General features: G+C 47.0%; 1 protein-coding gene across 1 annotated transcript; it reads right to left on the bottom strand.

Annotated features, from left to right (window-relative positions):
* Positions 1-7,796: 7,796 nt before the first annotated feature.
* Hif1an (hypoxia inducible factor 1 subunit alpha inhibitor) lies at positions 7,797-19,500 on the bottom strand. Its single transcript, XM_028891131.2, has 8 exons — positions 19,263-19,500; positions 18,780-19,030; positions 16,177-16,325; positions 13,729-13,874; positions 12,668-12,774; positions 12,221-12,284; positions 11,832-11,942; positions 7,797-11,072 (listed from the first exon to the last, which is right to left on the bottom strand). The coding sequence occupies exons 1-8, from the start codon at positions 19,437-19,439 to the stop codon at positions 11,028-11,030; spliced, it is 1,050 nt and encodes a 349-aa protein (XP_028746964.1). The 5' UTR covers positions 19,440-19,500; the 3' UTR covers positions 7,797-11,027.

Here is a 19,500-nt window from a genome sequence, read left to right as displayed (position 1 = left end):
GCTGCCTCGGTCAGTTGTCAATAAAAATGTCAGACAGGACACAGGCCTGGACTGAGCCCTAAGGTATACTTCTGAAGACTTCCCTCACTCCAGACTAATGTGGATCCATTAATCAACTCTCAGTGAATCTGACTCTTCACCGAAGCTTCGTGGCCATTTAGTTCAGATGTAGCTGCCACATCTACAGACAACATGGGGTTCTGTCAGTTGCTTTGGAGAGTTTTCTTGCCTCAGGATCACACCTGCCCTCTTTATGTCCTCCAAGGCATTTGTTCAGTCATAACTTCAGGGGACTGTAGACTTCTGACGGTGGCCCTCCTGCATGATTCTGAGCTTCCGCATCTCCCTGGAGGATCCTTGCTATTTTATATCCTGGGTCTGCTACTTCATCTCCTCTCTCTGCACCTCTGGAGACCTCTCTACTTCCACCTGTGCAGTGGCCTCCCTTGTCTACACACTAGAAGCCCTCTACTAGCTGCCTTAAATGCAGTTGCACTATCAACACCTCCAAACCAGTCTTCACTCAAGGTTCGTGGCTCTTTAAACTAGGTAGTACAGTGGGCTGTGATGACGGAGACGGAGGCAGGATTCACAGCTAGAAGAGCAGGAGTCAGAGCTTCTGAAGTGAAAGCCTGTTAACTCTCAGTCCAGCCAGGCTGCATCAACAAGGCAGGTGACCAGAGAAGTCCACTGAACTGGTAAGGTCAGGGCCAGCACACTACCTCGTCATAGAATGGAGCAGCACTATGCTAGGTATCTTCTCACATTTCTGTACGGGCTGGAGGTGAGACACCAAGGCAGCCGGGCTGGAGACAATGAGTGGAGAGGAGAGCAGGACTTGCTCTCTTCCTGGGCCTTCCTCCTTGGCTAAACATTATCAGCTGTCAGGAAGCCCAGAGCGTCTTCAGTTCAGAGGTCACACTCTCAAGCATCTATCTGGGGCACACAGGTCACACGAGACAAACCAGGTGTGCAGGTCCAATAATGAAGAATGGAGACTGACCACTGGAATGAACATGGATGGGGTTGGGGAACAGACAGAAGCTGCTCAGCTCCAGCCAACTGCTGTCATGTAGGAACTTGACTTGATTGTCATTAGATTGGCTGATTTTCCAGAGAAGTCAGAAACCTCTTTAGATGGGGATTTCAACCTTTAATCGTATTCATTTTTAAAGACCTTTAAAGCAGCTATTAGCTAAACAAAACACCTGCTCTGACTGACAGTGGTGGTCCTCTTTAGCTGCCAGCTGCCTGGCACTTGGAAAGGCCGAGTTACACATACTGAAGCCTTGCTGTGAGCGTTTTGTGCCATGGGGGCAGTTTTTCTACTCCACAGAAACAAATGCTCAGGAGTTAATTCAAGCTCTTGTTCTTCCTGTGAGCTTTTAAGTTTGGCTTACAAGTCTCTGAGTTTATTTGCTTTTAAAACAGAGTCCCAATTACATTTAGACTCCTTTAAGTATAAAAATGGCAAATATATTTGATGTATTTATTTTCTGTTTTGTTTGAGACAAGGTCTTGCTATAGCCCAGGGGGCCTAATCCTTTCAGCAAAGCTGCCCAAATGTTGGGGTAACAGGTATGTGCCACCACACCCATCTTTGATTTCTTTAAGTACTTCATTTATCTGACCCCAACTAACTTTCCTAAGGACTTAAGGCAAATCTTAGTTATTTTAAATGTCCCCAAACTACACAGAAACAAGTGAGACTTAAGCTTAAAAGTCACTTTAAATACTCAGTACTTTTTAAATGTTGGCATTACATAGCAAACCAGCTTATCTTCAACTCTTTCCCATATGTCAAGGACTTAAAACACAAATTGAGAGACCATGCAATAATACACACTTATTATGCCAGGACTTAAAGGTTGAGGCAGTAGGGCAGAGTGAGTTCAAAGTCTGCCTGAGTTACATTATGAGATAATCTCAAGAAAAAACACAAGTCAAAGCCCCCCAAAATCCCCAAACCTACAGATTATTTGAAGTGAATAGTAATGATATGGGTTTGATACACCTAAATGGGCTCACTCTTCATTCTGAGGCCTCCATCACATTTTGCTTACCTAGCAAGGAAGCAAGGAAGTTACCCCATGTACCTGGGGCTACTGTTTTGGATGCTTGAGATTGCAAAATAGTCAGAAACTTTGGTTCGGCACCGACAGAATTCTGAAGGAGTCCAAAACTCCTATTTACGGGCGTGTAAAGCACAGCTACAGGGTTCCTGTCACAAACCAAGGCTGGCAGTCAGTCCACATGCCGGGTTGATTCTTCTGCACCTAGTTGTGCCTGCTCACTTACGTCTAGAACCCAACTTAGGTGATTTACCAAACATCTTGACTGGTGCATGTTCTTGACTCTGAAAATAATTAAAACACCTTCCCACTTTGATAATGCCTGCTTTTTATTTCTTCTCTCTGTAGATCACCACGTCTGAGATGTCCAGATGAAGCCTGGCTGGCTGTGGATCTCCCGGCCTTGGCCTGTGGTCACAGTCCCCACACTTGTGTTGACACTTCTCTTGTCTCAGTACCCTTTGTTCTGTTTTCTTTCCCTACAGCACTCGCTGGTACCCTCTTTCTCAAGACTTCACTTCTAGGTCTACTGTATGCACCCTATCCCCACAAGAACTAGGAGAACCCCACGTTCAATACTGTGGAGTTCTACCCCAAGCCCCAGTGACTGTTCTGACTCCCTTGGGACCATAGATCTCCCCATAAAAGAGAGGAAAAGCTGTCACTGTTCATGCTAAGACATGAACAACCAAGTCTTCCCTCCTCTGCTGGACAAACCAGCTGCCTCCAAAGGAGGAAAGGAAACTAACCTTTACTGAGCACTTAGTGGGCACCAGGCACCAAGTTAAAAAAATCTCACTTGTCTCATTCATTCCTAGTAGCCACATGATGGCACCTGTTGAAGTACTCAAACTCAGAGACAGCAATTTGACAGGCAATGTAAGTAAGGCAAAGGTAAAACCAAGATTCAGACCTAGTCTACACAACTTCAAAAGGGTCTCTTGCATACACTGCTTTTAGTTCTTAAAGAAAAGTCCAGCCAGTCAAACGCGGCAGAATGATGGTATTTTGATGGAAATGCTGCCTTGCTGATTTCCAGCTATGACCGTGACAAATTGTAATCTGAACCGTCTGAACGTTTTCTGTAGCCCACCTCTACAGAAGCTCCCCTAAAGCCTCACTCTCAGGAACATCTCAGGATCGAGTCTTTACAGTGCTCATCTTATGTAACACTTTCACCAACTCTGACGACTTTAAAGATGGAGGACTAAGGCACAGCAAGACTAACTAGTCGCCCACCCTGTGCTTTAGTTCTTCCACTCAGCTGCAGGAAGCACACACACGAACGCTCGTGCCCCTTCCTCTGTTCTGCGGCTGACACAGCAGCACAGTTTAGGTCTCCATTCTTACTCCAGGTCTTGTCCTGGCGGGACCCTCTTTGACCCAGCCCTGCCTTTTGGATTCCCGGTCCCCACCACCACCTTCTCTTCTCCATTTTTGCTTTCTTCCCTCTTCTGTGAATTCTCTGAGAACTGTACCTGGAGAATCAGGGTAGAGTCAGGAAACTCTGCTATCAGCAGTTTTTCTTCATGCACCAGCAAAACACTATAGTTTCCATAATCAACACATTCCCCTAGTGCTCACCCTGAGCTGAGTCTGTAGCTAGCCTGACAAACCCTCCATGTTGCAAGCTACCTGTGACTTCACAGCCACACCAGGAAGAAGCTGAGGCCCCGAGATGTCACCTTACTTAAGCTTAGAGTTAGAAAGTGGTTAAGTGGGAATTCAAACTCACAAATCGTGTCCAAAGCATTCACATCGGTACACAAGCAAGTCCTTGTGAGAACAGCCATGCTGACTATAAAGTAGTTTTGCTCAAGTAACAGAAGTGAAATTGCAAAGATGTGCAGAGGCAACACCTTCTGGCCTGTGGCAATCTGCCTGCAGACTAGCACAACAGCCTGTGACAACTTGGTTTGCACCACCGTGGCCCTATTGTGACACAATGCACACATCAGTGTCTCCATCCATCCCCTGACTGCTGTCACCAGCTAATAAAAACCTTTAAGCAACTCCCTTTATTCCTGGAGTGAGAAAAATAGGTCCAATATATTTTGACTTCACAGTTCTGTATTTTTATGTTGTAGAAAATGAATTCTGTGGTGATAAGGTCCTTGTTAAAGCTGAAGTCACTGGCAAGGGGAAGGGAATCTTGAGCAGGGGTGGATGCTCACACCTGTGCCCTCCTCAGGTGCAGACAACCAGGCTATCTTAAGACTAGACATAGGCCCTTAGGTGGGAAGCTGGATGGAGAAGAGGTAGACTCTGGGAAGGACAGAAGGCTGAGCCCTGGAGGCTAAGGAGGACGGCTGAGCTCTCACCGTGATCGTCCTTCTGCTAAGCCTTTCTTCACCTACCTTGTTTTGTGTAACTCTCACCAAGTGAGAGTTATGAAGAGATCAAGTCCAGACAGTTTGTCATTTCCCCAGAGTCATGCAGAATGGTAGACCCAGTATGGACTCCTCATTCTCAGCCTCTCTCCTACACTGCACTACACACTATATACTCAAACGGAGTAAAAACCTAGCCCCTACCCCCCACCTATGTACTGACTTTGGGTTAATGTGCAGAGCTCCCTCAAAGACAGGATTGACCTTAATGAGCAAGTGAATAGGTCTTAAGCAAACAGAATAAGCCAGTAAATTTGGCTGGTGCAATAGAGAAGCCAGCCAAGGCCCAGGGCCAGAGTTACACAGAAAGAGGTGACTACAAGGTGACTCTAAATGCCCTGGTGCCAGAGCCTTGAGAGGCTGAGTGCTATGGAGGGGATCACCCAAGTCTGGCACCATGAGATAAGGGACGTGGTAGCTAGGGGTGGTACAGAGACTCCCACCCAGTCAAGAATACCTCAGGCTCAAGTCAACACTTTCTTCACAAGGTCTGCTCAGAGGCTAGACTGCATGTGAGGACAGCGGGGCACTCCAAATCTATCTGCCCTTCACGACCAGTGTGGGCCGGCAACCAAACAGATTTTCAGATTTCCGGGACTAACCAAGGGGTTTTATTCTTTCTGTATTCCTATCTGGTCCTTTCCCTGGAGTGATTCATGGCAAACCCTTTGGACTAGGCAAGAGCAACCTGGGCAGAAACAGGCCTTCTACTTTTCCTGCAACCCCTGGGTAGCCTGTCTTCCAGTCAGCAGCTCAGGCCGTATCACTTCCTGCAGAAGGCCTACCCTTCTGGGAGTATCCAAGTTGAGTCAGGTGCTTGTCCTTATGCATCCTTAACTCTCGTCCCCCTAAACTTAAAGCATTCAGGACAAGGGACTAGCATGGTACCTGAACAAGAGCACTTAACAAACAGTACCTATTAATACCCACTCATTCTTCACAATTTTAATTCCTTCTGCCACTTATCATACTTGTAATTTAAACACACTGAATGGCATAAAGTGAACCAAAGGGGCCTCAGCTGTCATACTCTCTTCCAGAGAATTCAGATGTGAGTGATGACAGGACCTTGTGACAGTCAGAAGTGGCCCACCAGGGAGGGACTGGTGTGAGTGGAGGTGGGTGCTCACACCTGTGCCAGTGCCTCAGTATGTGAGGGACAGGAGCTTCTGCAGGGGGAATGGGGAGCTACTGAGCTCCCCTGGCCTGTCAGTGAGGTGCTCAGAGCTGAGGGCATCTCCCCAGGGCCCAGGCTGCTATGAACAGGAGTCTAGCTGACCAGGCAGAAGTGGCTTGGAGTTAGGTACCAAGAGGATGGGTCATTGGAAATCTGTTATACATCACTGGAGGCAAGTTTTTCAAATAAGTCACATACTATAAACCACCACCACCACAGCCATTTATTAAGTGCTTGCCAGGCACTGTGCTAAAGCTTTACAGACATTATTTCAGTTAATCCAGCAACCCTGAGGTAGATATTTTCAACCCCCCACCCCCACATATTATTATAATAAAGGAAAACGAGACTCAGAGCGGTTAAAAAGAATCAACCAAGGTCAAACCCAGCTGGTAAGTAGCAAGCTAGAAATGTGTACCAGACCCCAAAATGCATGCTTTTAAACACTGGACTGTTTCCCCTTGAAAGCTAAAGGACACACATTCCTTCCCAAAATGACTTAGGTGAGGAGGGAGGGCAGTTTTAAACTGACTTCTTCAGTCACTTCTTGTACTTTTCTCTTGGAGGAATGGAGTGTCATCCGGTGATACGCTGACCACTGGGTCCCTTTCTCGAGATCCCTACCATTGCAGCCTTCCTCACGGAGGCCTCCACTCTCGACACCAGCCTACTCAATATGCTGCTCCCTTCTAGCAACCTCTGGAACGCAGGGGTCTGTCAAACTTGGTGACACTGAGCCAAAGACCTGAGAGAAATTAGGAGACATTCAGAAAATGTCCCTCATCCCTGAACTGCTGGACCCTAAGGCACAAGAGCACATTCGATGGAAGCACAAGCTCACTCCTTCCAGCCTGGTTCCCAAGCCTGGCCTCTTTCTAGCGGTCTCTCCTCTCCAAACCTTTTCCCTTTCTAGGTCCCTCCCCAGTTGTCTCCAAGGCATCACCACTCGCAGGCCCATGGGCCTTGAGGACACCAGTTTCTGAGCCTTTATTCCTCCAGAAGTGTCCCAAAGTACTCAGCTGGGCTCCACTCAGGACCCCATGGACCTTTAATTAAACAGAGCTGACCGAAGGACAGGCAGAAAAGGACCAGCAGACTGAGACAAGCTGAACCAGCATGTAAAGACAAAGGAATGGCAAGAGTAGACAGAACACAGACTAACCAGGGACAAGTCAATGGAGCTAGCTACCTGAGGTCAGAAATGAAGAGGGAACAGGGAGAACCCTGTGGAGACAGACCCTAGAGCCAAGCAGTCCAGCACTTGTAACCAGAGTTTCTCTGAGGAATAGCCTTGGTAAAGAGGTCACTGAAAGCCTAGGGAGGAGCAAGCCCAAAGACCCATTTAGAGGTGCGTTAAGAGGACACCAAGAGAAATAGGTAGGAAACAGGAAAGGCCTGGGCCTCTCTACAGAACCTGAGCTACTTCTATCCATCCCCACACCTACCCATCTAGAAAAACTGGTCAGAGGGTCGCTGCTGGTAGCCCTTGCTCAATTCTGCACCAAGTTCTGAAGGGTGAAAGACAACAGAGGTAGGGAACTTACCAAGGAGTGAGATAGCACCATCCTTGGGAAGTTCACATTGTGAAGGAGACAGAAACCCATCCTAATCCTGAGGGCCTGGGGTCTGAGGGACACACTAAGCATGAGGACTACTTCTTGGTGCAGATTGATATTGCCTTAGGCATCTGAAGGGACAGAGAGTGAATGATGAGGTAAATCAGGGACACCGGAAGATCTAAGCTGGATTCTCCACACCTCATTAGTAGTTAGCCATGTCACTGTGTCACTAGTCTTCGAGGCAGGAACCCAATGTCCCCACAGCCACAGATGTATTTATGCAGAGTAAGCCAACGCTGCTGAGCAGCTTGAAGGGTAAGTATCTTCCTGGGAGCCCCATGCTGTCCCATCCTCTTCCTCTAACAGTGCCCACCTTGCCCAGATCTCAGCTCTGTACTTTCAGATGTTTCCTTTCCAATTCCCAGACGTGCCTAGGGTTGACAAAGAGCAGGTGTCCTGCACAACCGAAGTGCTGGCCATAGCTGGGAGACCAGCAGTGCTGACTATTACAGAAATGACAGTAAGCACACACCAAAACCACCTATTGTTAGTCCTTGCCCTAGGGCTTGTATTTAATACTTACTCATCTATCTTTAACTTTGTTGGCTCATGCAGAATGATGTCTGTTTCTAAGTCCATCTCAAGCTGGGATTGGACTCCTAGCCTGTGAAAGCGTGCAAGCTCCACCCACACTTGTGGGAACTCCAAAAGGGTACTTGGCCCAGAAGATTCTGTGGGTCAGAGATAGGGAGTGTCTCCCCATCCTGGGCTGGCCCACTAGTAAGGATCCTTCCCCACTCCGTCTCCTAACAGATTCAGATTAATGATGGCTCATTCCTAATTGTCAAATTTCTTTTCCTTCATCCTGTGTCTAATCACCAGTGACAGAAACCATTACGCAAATGAGAGCAGACGACTTCCCCCAACTGTTCGCGTTGGTAAAAACCTTGTAATTTAGAGCTCTGATTTGTAGGGGAAGCTGGTCTCCCCCAGGCATCCTGGGCATCTGCTCAACTGATGCCCAGAAGAGCCCCTCCTCCACCCCATAACTCCAACCCCCCAGCAAATATTTGATTTCACAAAACAGTAGTTTTCACTGTAGTGCTGGTATAAAAATGGGATCTTGCAACATGGCCGACCCCTAGACAAGCCCAAGTCTCCACCTTCCTTGGCACATCCGACTCCCATGCTGCTGGTTAGAAAGGGTCAACACTGCAGCAGCACTGTTTCCTCTGCTCAGCAGAAGGTGAACCTCAACAGCACTAACCTAGGTGAGAGAAGAACATGCATCTCATCTCCAGGAGGAAGAGACACAGCGGAACATGAATCCCGTGATCTAGAACTACTTCAGCTCTGAAGCAGAGGCATGCTGAGAGGAGCTATGGGATCTACATTCAAGGGTACACAGTACCCCCTCTCCCCAGCAGATCTCACTCTACAGTCGCTTCTTGCCTCCTCCACTTGTTAAGATGGCTTTCCAGCTTCCATGTCTCCAGCTGGAGCCTCCAGAGGCTTTCACCTTTCCACACCCTCTTGCCTAAGCCTGCTTGCACACTGACTAGGAAGAGGACTGAGGAAAGGTTCAGAAGAAATGAAGGAGGAGCAGGGGTAGGGTGGGTTCCAGCCAAGCAGACTAGTGTGACCTTGACTATCACTCTTCATCCGCCCTGAGCCGTTTCTTCATCGAGGAAGGGAGAAGCCACCACGCAGGATTGTGAGGGACAGAGCTAAAGGCAACAGGCACACACCAGGTGTCTAAGATCAGGTAGCTATTACATCATACCAGCATCAAGACCAATCCTGCCACCGTCCCAAAATTTACCTTCTGTCTCCTTGCCCCCGGCCACCCTAGATCAGAGCTGTATGAGGCACAGTACCATGAAGGGTTCCCTCCTGCACACGCCAACACCTTTAAGGGCGGAGGCGGGAAGATAGACCTGCTGAGAACGAAGACAAGAGCCTGCCCTGGCCTGTCTTCCTGCTGCCCTCCTTGTTCCCAGAAGAGATGGAGGCCATGGAGTTTACTACAGTCACACTGCCCAGCACTGGCTGTACTTGAAGAGCTATACTTGAGAAGGTTCCAGGCCTGTACACCCACATTGCATTAAAGCCCCCAGAATGGGGGACAAAAGACCCCTCCCCAAAATACATACACAGGTATGCACAGGCATATGCATGCATCTTCTCAGTCCATGGGGCACTGTAAGCTGAGCGTCATGGCTAAGAGCCACAGCTCAGACACTAGAGGTCAAACTTAGGGGATGGGAGTAAAAAAGTGAGGAAGAAGGGAAGAAAATTAGACTTCCAACTCAGACTTTAGAGAACAAGATGAAGGAGAAGGGACTTGAGGTAAGTGGACACAGGGCCACCACTCTGCAAACTGCAGGGCCCCATTCCCTCTGAGCAAACGTGAACGATGGCACTCTGCTGTGTAACACTGCGCTGCCCAGCTGTAAGCTGCAGCCCTGAGGAGGGCTCCCCTAAATAGCTACCAACAGAAAAGTGGGTTCTATCTCCACGCCCCTCCACCAGTCATCCTACACTAGCTGGCACACGACGTTGTGTTGGGTCTGGCAGAGGTGCTGGCTCCAAGAGGCAAGAGGACACTTTTGCCCTTGCCCTGAGGTGGACGAAAGGTACTGAGTTAGCTGCCTAAGTCTGATCCCATTTCATCTACTCAGCCAGGAAGCTCAGCAGGTGCAGGGGATGTGGCCTGGACAGGGAAAGACAGACGACCTGGAGGCTCAAGCCAGTCAGCTTTAGGTAGGCTGCAGTGAGATCTGACCAAGATAGGATGGCTAAAATCCGAGTTGAAAAGCTAGAGGCTAAGTCAGGCAGTATCTGGGGTTCACACTGCCCTGTCACATTGGACAAGGTAAGCAGTAAAGAACCTTGGTAAGCAAGAAGGATGGGAAGTGTGAACACACACACACACACACACGCACACACACACACACGCATATGTGTACACACACATGCAGAAGTTCATACCCCTGGAGCCCAAAGAAGTCAGAGCTAGGAGAACTCCCTCAATGCCTAGCAAAGGGGCAAGAGCTGGTACTGAAAGAGAACAGCTGCGTGCATCTGTAATTTGGAACATACGCACAATCCTCTGATCTTAGGTTCCCAAGGTTTCCTTCTATGTATGGCTTGAGTTTGTAGTTCTCAACCGGAACCCTATCTAATCCTCATCCACTAGAAGGCTATCTAGGCTCCCAAAGACAAGGCTCTTTCTCAGTGTCCCCATTAGGGACCCAGCAGCTATTGCTACCTGGCCTGCAGCCTGACTATGCTACAAAAACTGCCAAAGGCAGACTGATGAGCAGATTCATTCTGGCACCACACCCCAAATGTAGAAGGGATACAGGAGCATCTCCTCTCTCAGGCTGAGGCACTGAGGCTTCAGGAGACAGGAGCTGAGAGCCAGAAGTGATATCCTGACCCAGGAAGAGGAACAAGGAACAGATACATGCATGTGTGTGTATACACATGCTTATGAACACATGTACACACACACACACCCTGAGGTTGACAGACTAACACAGACATGATGACAACCAGAAGCTGGGACTCCACACACTGATGCAGGACTTTAGGGGGGTGAAGAGGGAAGGTTCTGGGGCTCAAGAGGCAAGTGTAAGAAATCTTTCCAAATGGGAGTGGAGTCAACTACCCTGCCTCGCCCCAAACACCTGCCTCCAGGGCCATGGCAAGAGTCCAGTCCATTAAGTGCAGCGTGCAATACTAGTGCTTGGAGTGTCCTGTCCTCATCAACGAAGCATGTGGACGAGCTAGCAGTTCCCCGGCAGGAGGCCTTGACCTCTGCAGGTTAGTTGTAACGGCCTTTAATCATGGTGTTCAACAAAGGCCCCACCTGTAAAGAGACACGAGGAGCCCATCAGAACCGCCTGTCTCCCGATTCTGGAGAACTAAATATGCCTGGAGACAGTCAATATTCAGTCATGGACAAGGACGCGTGACCACTGGACCTTGTAAATGCTCTAATCAAGTTTCCTGACTATCAACTTAGTATTCTAGGGCATGACCCTTTGGAGGTCCATTTTATTTTTCCTCCCCTTTTACAATGCCCTGTGTATCTATAAGCAACACCCATCAGACAGAAGATGGTCTGAGGAGCCAGTAACCCCAAACACCTCAAAGTGTGTGTGCACGTTTCTCCGCCGATGTGCCTCAAGAACTTTAAATGCTTCTGTTCTAACGAAGGCCACCTGCAATAGTCTTGGTGCTCTCAAGGCCTCTCTGATGTTGAGGCTAACCACTGGGAGGAGGTAAGGCAACTAAAATTCAAACCTCCTTTTACCTGATGGACCAGTGATATACCCAGGTGAGAATCAGGACTCAACACTACCTAGAACAGCCCTGGCCCAGCTGGGAAAGCACAAGGAGCTGCTTTATTACACACTTCCCATTCCAGAAAAATCCTCTCAGGGGTCCCCAGATGGCACATATGCCCCAAGGCAGACATTACTACTAGCATGGAACGGATTATAATGGATCCACCAGTCATGCCCAGCTCTCATCAGAAAACAAGATTTCCTAAATATACAAACAAAGTCAATGAAGAGCAGCTACTGAGACAAGGGGAGCTCCAGAGAATGTCACCAACCCTTACCTCCTGTGGATTCCCCAAGGCCTCTCCAAGCATCTTCTCGATGTTTCTCATGATGGCTACTTTCTGATGAGCTTTGAGAGGATATTCAATTCTCTTAGGGGTAGGAGCCCCCTACAAAGGAAGCATTAGCTCAGGAAATACCTTTAAAACAGGCTTTCAGCTCTAGTACCATATTCTCTTCTAAAACAATAGTTCAATTCATTCCTCTCCATCTCCCTGCAAATCACTCCCAGGGATAACCAACAACCCCATCCCAGCCAAGACCACTCACTACACTATGCCTACTTCACCCCAGGCCCAGTTCCAGTTCCATATGGATACAGACACAAATAAAGTAAATGTCTGTGTGTGTATATCAGTAACGACAACAAAACCCCACTAATATTCACCTTATACCAGAAGTTCACAGTGATGGTAATTCCCCCATTTAGTAATGACTCTATGTGGTGCCACCTATTAAAAAGAAAAGAAAAACAAAGAGGCTCCTGTTTACTTTCCAGGACAAGGATGGAAAACGACTGTAGTCCAGCTAAGGGAAACAGTGAAGACAGGAACGTGATGCTCATCCTGTAAGACACACAGTGGGCTAGTGGCTGTGGCGTTCAGTCTCCAAATATTGGAGAGGAGGATACAGGGAGTACAGATCTCTCTGGACTTGAGCAACTGTCTTCCTTTCTTAAGAGACAGAGTGGTCCTCCAGGCTGAGTATGCTCATGTCTGGACATGCTAATCTTCCTGCAGGCTAATCCTGCCACAACTGAGAAGGGACACAGATAAAGCTTTCTGGGAACAGGAAAGAAAGTATTCCCAAGAGGCCCCATCCCTAGCCTCCTCACCAGTACATTGGGATGTACAGAACATCACCAGGGCCCACCACTGTTTCATAACCAACCACATTTCGGAAATTGGGGAAACTCTCGTAGTCAGGATTGTCAAAGTCCACCTAAGGGTCAAGAAAAAGAAAAAAGATCAGTCCAGTGATTGCTTGCTGTGGCAGCTTTAAAAAAAAAAGAGAGACTTAAAACATGATTTCAGAGTTTGTATCCAGAAGATACAATGGATATTAACTGCCCCTCTCAGAGAACAACTTAAGGAAGTCCATGCTCATTTGTTACACGATAAATAATTCTAGACTTCAGTGCTCCTGAGCTCTGAAAAGCTCCTCAAAAGCCTTAGGATATGAGGAGTTAGGATTCATCTGTCACCCAAACCTTTCCAAATATTTTCTCACAAACAAATCCTAACCAGAAGACTCCTACATGAAGTAGTAAGGCATCTTTCTCCTCAAGAAGAGGATGTCGGGAGCTGGAGAGATGGCTCAGCAGTTAAGAGCACTTGCTGCTTTTGCAGAGGACCAAGATTTGGTTCCCAGCACCTACATGGTAGCCTCACAACCTTCTGGAACTCCAGTTCCGGGGGATCCAACGTCCTCTTTTGACCTCCACAGGCACCAGGCATGCACATGGTGCACATACATACATGCAGGCAAAACACTCATACACAGAAAATATTTTATTTACCTATCTCCCTATCAAAAAGAAGTAGCATACATGATAAAAGAAAACAATTATTAAAGTCAGTGGAGGCATTCATATTTTGATGAAACTGAGTCAAAAAATAAAAAAGTGATCTGAGTCCACCAACATTAATGATGGAGCTTGCCCCCCAACAATTAGCTCTGTTTATACTTACAAATATCTGGGAATTATTACAGGAGCCTGGAACATGGGGGCTACACTGTGAAATGATTCTCTGGCCTTGTTTGTAAGGCAAGACCAGTCAGTAATGCTGACCTGCCATACCCGCAAAGGGAAGAGCAACAGTATTCCAGCCTCCAGTCTCAAAGGCGCCCTTAGAACCTAGAGCTCTACCCCCTCTTCAGACCACAGAAGCTCACCTGGCTCTGCCTGTCACAAGGATGATGGACAGGATATGGATAGAGGCACTCAAACTGATCTGGAGGGAATAAGATGCAACGCTTGTGGCCTTTTATCTGGGCAAAGAAGTTCTGTTGTTCATCATAGTGAGCAGGTGTCACATTTCCTGTAAGAAAAAGACATTTTCTTAGCTGAGGTAGTGGCTCTACCACACAGATGAAATGCAGACAGCCTAGTGCTGGAGTGAAGTCTAGCTGGCCCCCCAGCTAAAAGTTAAATTAAATCTGAAACAGGATTAGGAAATTGCCATTACAACTCTCAGTAAACCAGGTATTACATTTTGAGCAGTAAACTCTAGCAACCATCACTGGGTAAGACATCAGCTAGTAGACTGTCCTCAATGGTGGCTGATGCCCTTAGCTGGCAGCAACCATGAGAGACGACTGGCGTGACTGGTACCACAGCACACAGTCCACTCCGGTGCTAACTACTCACTCTGCTTCTGGAGCCCAAAGACTCTCAACGGTGCTCTCACTTCACCACACCTATAGGACACAGCACCACGCAGAGCAACACTGGGACTCACTGAGGCTACTGACTCAATGAGAGAAAGATTACTGAAGAATGGGTCGTAGAATTTAAGAGACATTGCTTAGAATGCCACCTTGGCAAGGCCTTGTAGTGCAGGCCTGTAATTCCAGCTACTTAAGAGTCTAAAGCAGGAAGGTCATAATTTCAAGGCCAGCATGGACCACTTAGTGAAAATGTTTTTAAAATGGCTGGGACAGCTCAGTGGTACAGCCCTTGCCCAGCAAGCACAGGGCCTACGTTCAATTCCCAGCACCACAAGTTTAAATACATACACACACACACATATGTTGTTACCTTGGATTAGTTCTGCCATAATGCGCGTTCCATCTATTCCTGTATACCCAAGGTCACATCTGTATATTCTATATTATCTCTGAGTTTAGAAAACATTCCCAGATGGACATAGTGGTACATACCTGTAACCCTAGCACTAGGGAGGCGGGGCAGGACTGCTGAGGCTACCCTGAGCTACATAGTAAGTTCATAGACAACCTGGGGTACATAGTGAAACCTCGTCACAAACAAAACAAAACATCCTGCAGGCTAGCCAAGTATGCCGAAACAACTGTCTTCCTAGTGCTGACAGTCCAAGGAAGTGCATCCTCAAACAACAGAGCCCTCACATCTCCACCAGAGGCAGCTGCCTCCCTGCACCTGGCCACAGGAAGGAAAGCAATGGGATTAACTCAGGATCAAGGAAACCAGAACTATATTCTTTCTAAAGAGCCAAAACTTGGTTTTAGAGAAGCAGATAAGTTATCAATTCATAAACTGCACGGTGGGAAACCTATTTACTATGTTATCAACCATCCAAACCTGAGGAAATACCAACAAAAGAAGACTGAGGAGCTCAATTAGGTCAATGGTATCAAATAATTATTGTTTCTTTGTTCAACAAAGTTTACTCACCACTTATTACACAGCTCTTGATGGCCCAGCACTGAGCTGGTGCTGGAAAAGAAAGATAATAATCCTGTCCTGCAAGCAGTGTTCCTTCTCCTGACCAGCACTTAGACACTTCTTCTACTCAAAACAAAAAACAAGGGGCTAGAGAGCTGGCTCAGCGGTTTGGAGCACTTGTTGCTTTGGTAGAGGACCAGGGTTCGACTCCTAGCACCCACATGATGGCTTACTACCATCCTAACTCCGGGTCGAGGGTATCCATTGCCCCCTTCTGATGCCCACCTGTACCATGTACACAGATGGTGCATATACACACACATACATGCATGTAGGCAAAACATTATACACATAAAATTAAAATTTTACAGACCATTAAAAAACCCAGAACACATTTTACATATTTACTTATGTGTTTATAAAATTCCCAGCAAGATACACAAACTAGTATACCATGAAGTGCCTTTAGAGAGGGAAACTGAGAAACTGGGAGTAAAGGGAGAAGACTGATGGCTAAAATCCATTTATATCCTTTCAATTTCAACCCCATAAATATATATTTAAGAGATAAAGTTTTACCATATTAGAATAGTTTCTGCCAGGCATGGTAGCACATGCCTTTAATCCCAGCATTCAGGAGGAGGAAGCAGGTGGATCTCTATGAGTTCGAGTCCAGCCTGGTCTACAGAGTGAGATCCAGGATAGGCTCCAAAGCTACACAGAGAAACCCTGTCTCGAAAAAAACAAACAAACAAAAAAACTGCATGACATTACCCAAGAGACTTAAAATATACATTATCTCATTTAATCTTGGTAGCCATTTTATAAGATCTATCTTGTTCCTCAGCAGATGAGGGGGCTGCAGCATTAAAAAGTTCAGTGACTTGTTCAAAGTTATGGAGCTAGTAAGTGGAGGAGACAGGATCAGAAATCAGGTTTGCATGATGCAAAGCCATGCTTTCGGAAGCATTTCTTACCTTCCATGCCAATGAGCAGCAGGTTAGAGGTCAGTTGCCCCCAGCCACGTTTTCCCTGTTGCTTATTAATCCAGTTCCAGTTAAAACCCAAGAAGTCCATGACAATCTTCCTCCCCACGGTGTCATTGAGTGTTTGCTGCAGATACAACCTGTATCCCCAAGGGAAAAACCCATCAGTATGTGAGATGAGTCCTTGTATGACCTCTGTTTGGAAGCTCAGATCTGTTACTACATTCCCAACAGAGAACAGCTGTAGTCATGGAGTCTTCAACACGGTTCACAGCTGAACTCTTTCTCGCTGTCTGAGCTCTGCTCTACAACAGGCTCTTAAGGATGAGACTCTTAACCTCCTGGGTCACAGTACATATTACCTAAGAATTGAAGGCCTCATTTAAGAATGTGCATACACAGAGAAATTTCATACAATTCATACAATTTCATACATACAGTCTATGATGAATCTGACTTCTTTCAGACTCTCAAGATCTGACACAGTTCCTTTGGCCCTTGATGAGCGCTGTGGCTGATTCTAACACTGTTCATACTACCAGTCCCTCCTTGTGGAAAGTTAACTCTTTGATGCCCACGTAAAAGACAGTCTTATTTAACTTTCTTTGACCAATGAAATGTCCACAGAGGGACTTGTATTGCTTCCAAATATAATTTTAATAACAGTCCATGTTACCCCGTTTTTCTCTTTACTTCATCCAAGTGCAATTCCAGATTGTAACTACTGGGACAATTGTGTCCAAGAATCAACAAGATGATGTGATCCTAGACAAACGCACATGAGAGTGAAAAACAAGGAACTTCACTGCTTCAAATCCTAACAGTTATGACACAATGAATTAGAAATCTCAGTAACTTGGAAAAACTAGCTACAAGGAACCTTCAAAACTCTCTTACAATAAGAGGCTGGCCTTGAATTCTTGATTTTTCTGCCTCTACCTCCCGAGTGCTGTGATTACAGGCATGTATCACCATGCCTGGCTATAACATACATATTTACAAAACAAAATAAAAAGAGTTAGAGACACTTTCAGAAATGAATAGAAGCAATACTCCTATGACAACTGAATAGTAAAAGCTCAACTATCTCACAGCATACATGTGGAGGGGAGAGGACAATTGGTTGGGAACTGGTTCTCTTCTTCTACCATGCTGGTCTTGGGAAGGAACTCAAGTTAGCAGGCTTGGAACTCAGCACCTTTACCCACTGAACCACCTCACTGGCCCAGACATTTAAAATCTATTCACGTAGGGACATTAGGGACATACTGCTGACAGGAAGTCAGAAAGAGAGTCAAGAGAGGAGACTCCAGACATGGCCATTCCAATGTAGGACAGTGACTCACTATTAAGTACTCAGCAAAAGATATTCTCCAGGAACAATTTTACAATGTGGGACTGACTGGAACCTATATAACTGGGCTGTCCTCAGAAGTGGAGATAAAAACAAAGAGGAAGAAAGAATCACTCTCCCAAGTGATTTTTGGTCACCGGTACAAAACAAGCAATCTGTTCTGATCTTCCCAAAGCTAAAGGATCCTGAAATCCCTTAACCCCAAATCATAACAAACTCCTTCACTTTTCTGCATGAACGGTCTCCAGACAGTATTCTAGAACCAAGACTGCAAACTGTCAATTTCAGGGCTAAATCCAATAAGCAATTATTGTCTGTCTGTCTGTCTGTCTGTCTCTTTCTGTGTGTGTGTTTTAAAACTCGTAAGCAGGGCTGGAGAGATTGCTCAGCAGTTAAGAGCACTGGTTGAGAGCACTGAGTTCAATTCCCAGCAACTACATGGTGGCTCACAATCATCTATAATAGGATCTGATGCCCTCTTCTGGCATGCAGGTGTACATGCAGAACACTCATACATAAAATATAAGTAAACAAAATTAAAAAAAGAAGAAGTCAGAAGGGGCTGGAGACTAGGCTCAGCAGGTAAGAGCTCCTACAGAGAGGACTGGGGTTCAGTTCCCAGGACCCACATGACAGTTAACAACTGTCCGTAACTCCACTTGCCGAGGTGCCTTCTTCTGGCCTCCATGGGCACTGAATGTACACGGTGCACAAGACATACACACAGGCAAACACTCATACACGCCTTTAATCCCAACACTCAAGGCAGAGGCAGAAGGATCCTTGTGAGTTTGAGGCCAGCCTGGTCTATATGGCAAGTTCCAGGCCAGTCAGTTATAGAGTAAGACCCTGCCCCACCCCCTGGAACCAAAAACCAACACCCATACACTGACTTCTTACTTCAAACAGGATGTATGCCTTCAGCCTCGTTAAGACTTTCTGCCTAGACACATTCAAGCCTGCCTTTCATCTGTCCGACCCCGCAAGGTACCTGTCACTCTCACTACCTAAGATAAGAAATTAGATTCACAGGTTAAGGCTAATGCTATTCTCATCCCTCACGCTTCTACAAGGAACCACCAAGAGCTCAAAGCCCTGACAGGATAGTAGAGCAGAATATCCATCCGGTCAGTAATGGAACCCAGATGCTGGCGACGCCAATCTCCTCACCCAATTCCACCACACCTTCAAACAAGTACAGGAACATGGATGCCCTAATTCTACTCACTGGGCAACTTACCGCTCTTCTCCCCCACGCTGCTGTATGTCCTGTAGTTTCTCAACAAACTCATGAAATTTAATTTCCTCCCTGTTGGACCTCGGCTTAAAGTTCTGGAAATTAGCCATCTTCTTTTCATCATAGTATAAGAACTTATGGGTGCTGGCACTGTACACAGAGAAATCTCCGTTGCCAATATTCTCTTGCAGGTATTCTAGGTCCCACTTCAGAGCAGGATACACAAGGTTTGTGTCGGTCAGCACCACAGGCTCCTAAGCAAAAACACCAGAAAAATCAATGAAGTAATTCCGAGGAGCTAATGATTTCTCTTCGACGGCATCTGCACTTATCAAATTCACAACAGTTCTCCTGCCGAGCACTCCTGACAGACCATCACCTCTCCTTCCCGCCCCGTAGGTCTCAGTCCACAACCGGGTCAGGCTCCCACCTCTCCCCATGCCTGGGTCCCTTCCTCCACCCCTCGGCGGCAGCCCCGCCCCCCACCTCATTTTCGATCAGCTCTTCCGCCCGAGGGTCACTCTGGCTCAGACGTGGGATGGGCCGGGTCGGAAAGCTGTAACTTCGTAGCTGTGACTCATCCCAGGCGGGGCCCGGAGCTTCCGCCTCATCCCGGGGCTCTCTAGAGCCAGAGGCCGCATCTTCGGCCGCTGTCGCCGCCATCTCTGCTCTAGAGACGGCCCCACCGGAAGCAGAAGCCCCGCCCTTTCCGGAAGCAGCCACA

This window comes from Peromyscus leucopus, chromosome 1 (genome assembly GCF_004664715.2).
Source record: "Peromyscus leucopus breed LL Stock chromosome 1, UCI_PerLeu_2.1, whole genome shotgun sequence".
Lineage (NCBI taxonomy): Eukaryota > Metazoa > Chordata > Mammalia > Rodentia > Cricetidae > Peromyscus > Peromyscus leucopus.
Note: the sequence above shows the minus strand (reverse complement) of the source record. Positions and strands in the feature narration are given on the sequence as shown.

Excerpts from the sequence above, each read along its gene's own strand:
- Hif1an (XM_028891131.2), bottom strand. The coding sequence starts at position 19,439 with ATGGCGGCGACAGCGGCCGAAGATGCGGCCTCTGGCTCTAGAGAGCCC. Across the intron at positions 19,031-19,262 it reads AAGAGCTGATCGAAAATGAG|GAGCCTGTGGTGCTGACCGA; the intron begins GTGGGGGGCGGG and ends GTTTTTGCTTAG. Across the intron at positions 12,285-12,667 it reads CTGTACATCCCAATGTACTG|GTGGCACCACATAGAGTCAT; the intron begins GTGAGGAGGCTA and ends TCTTTTTAATAG.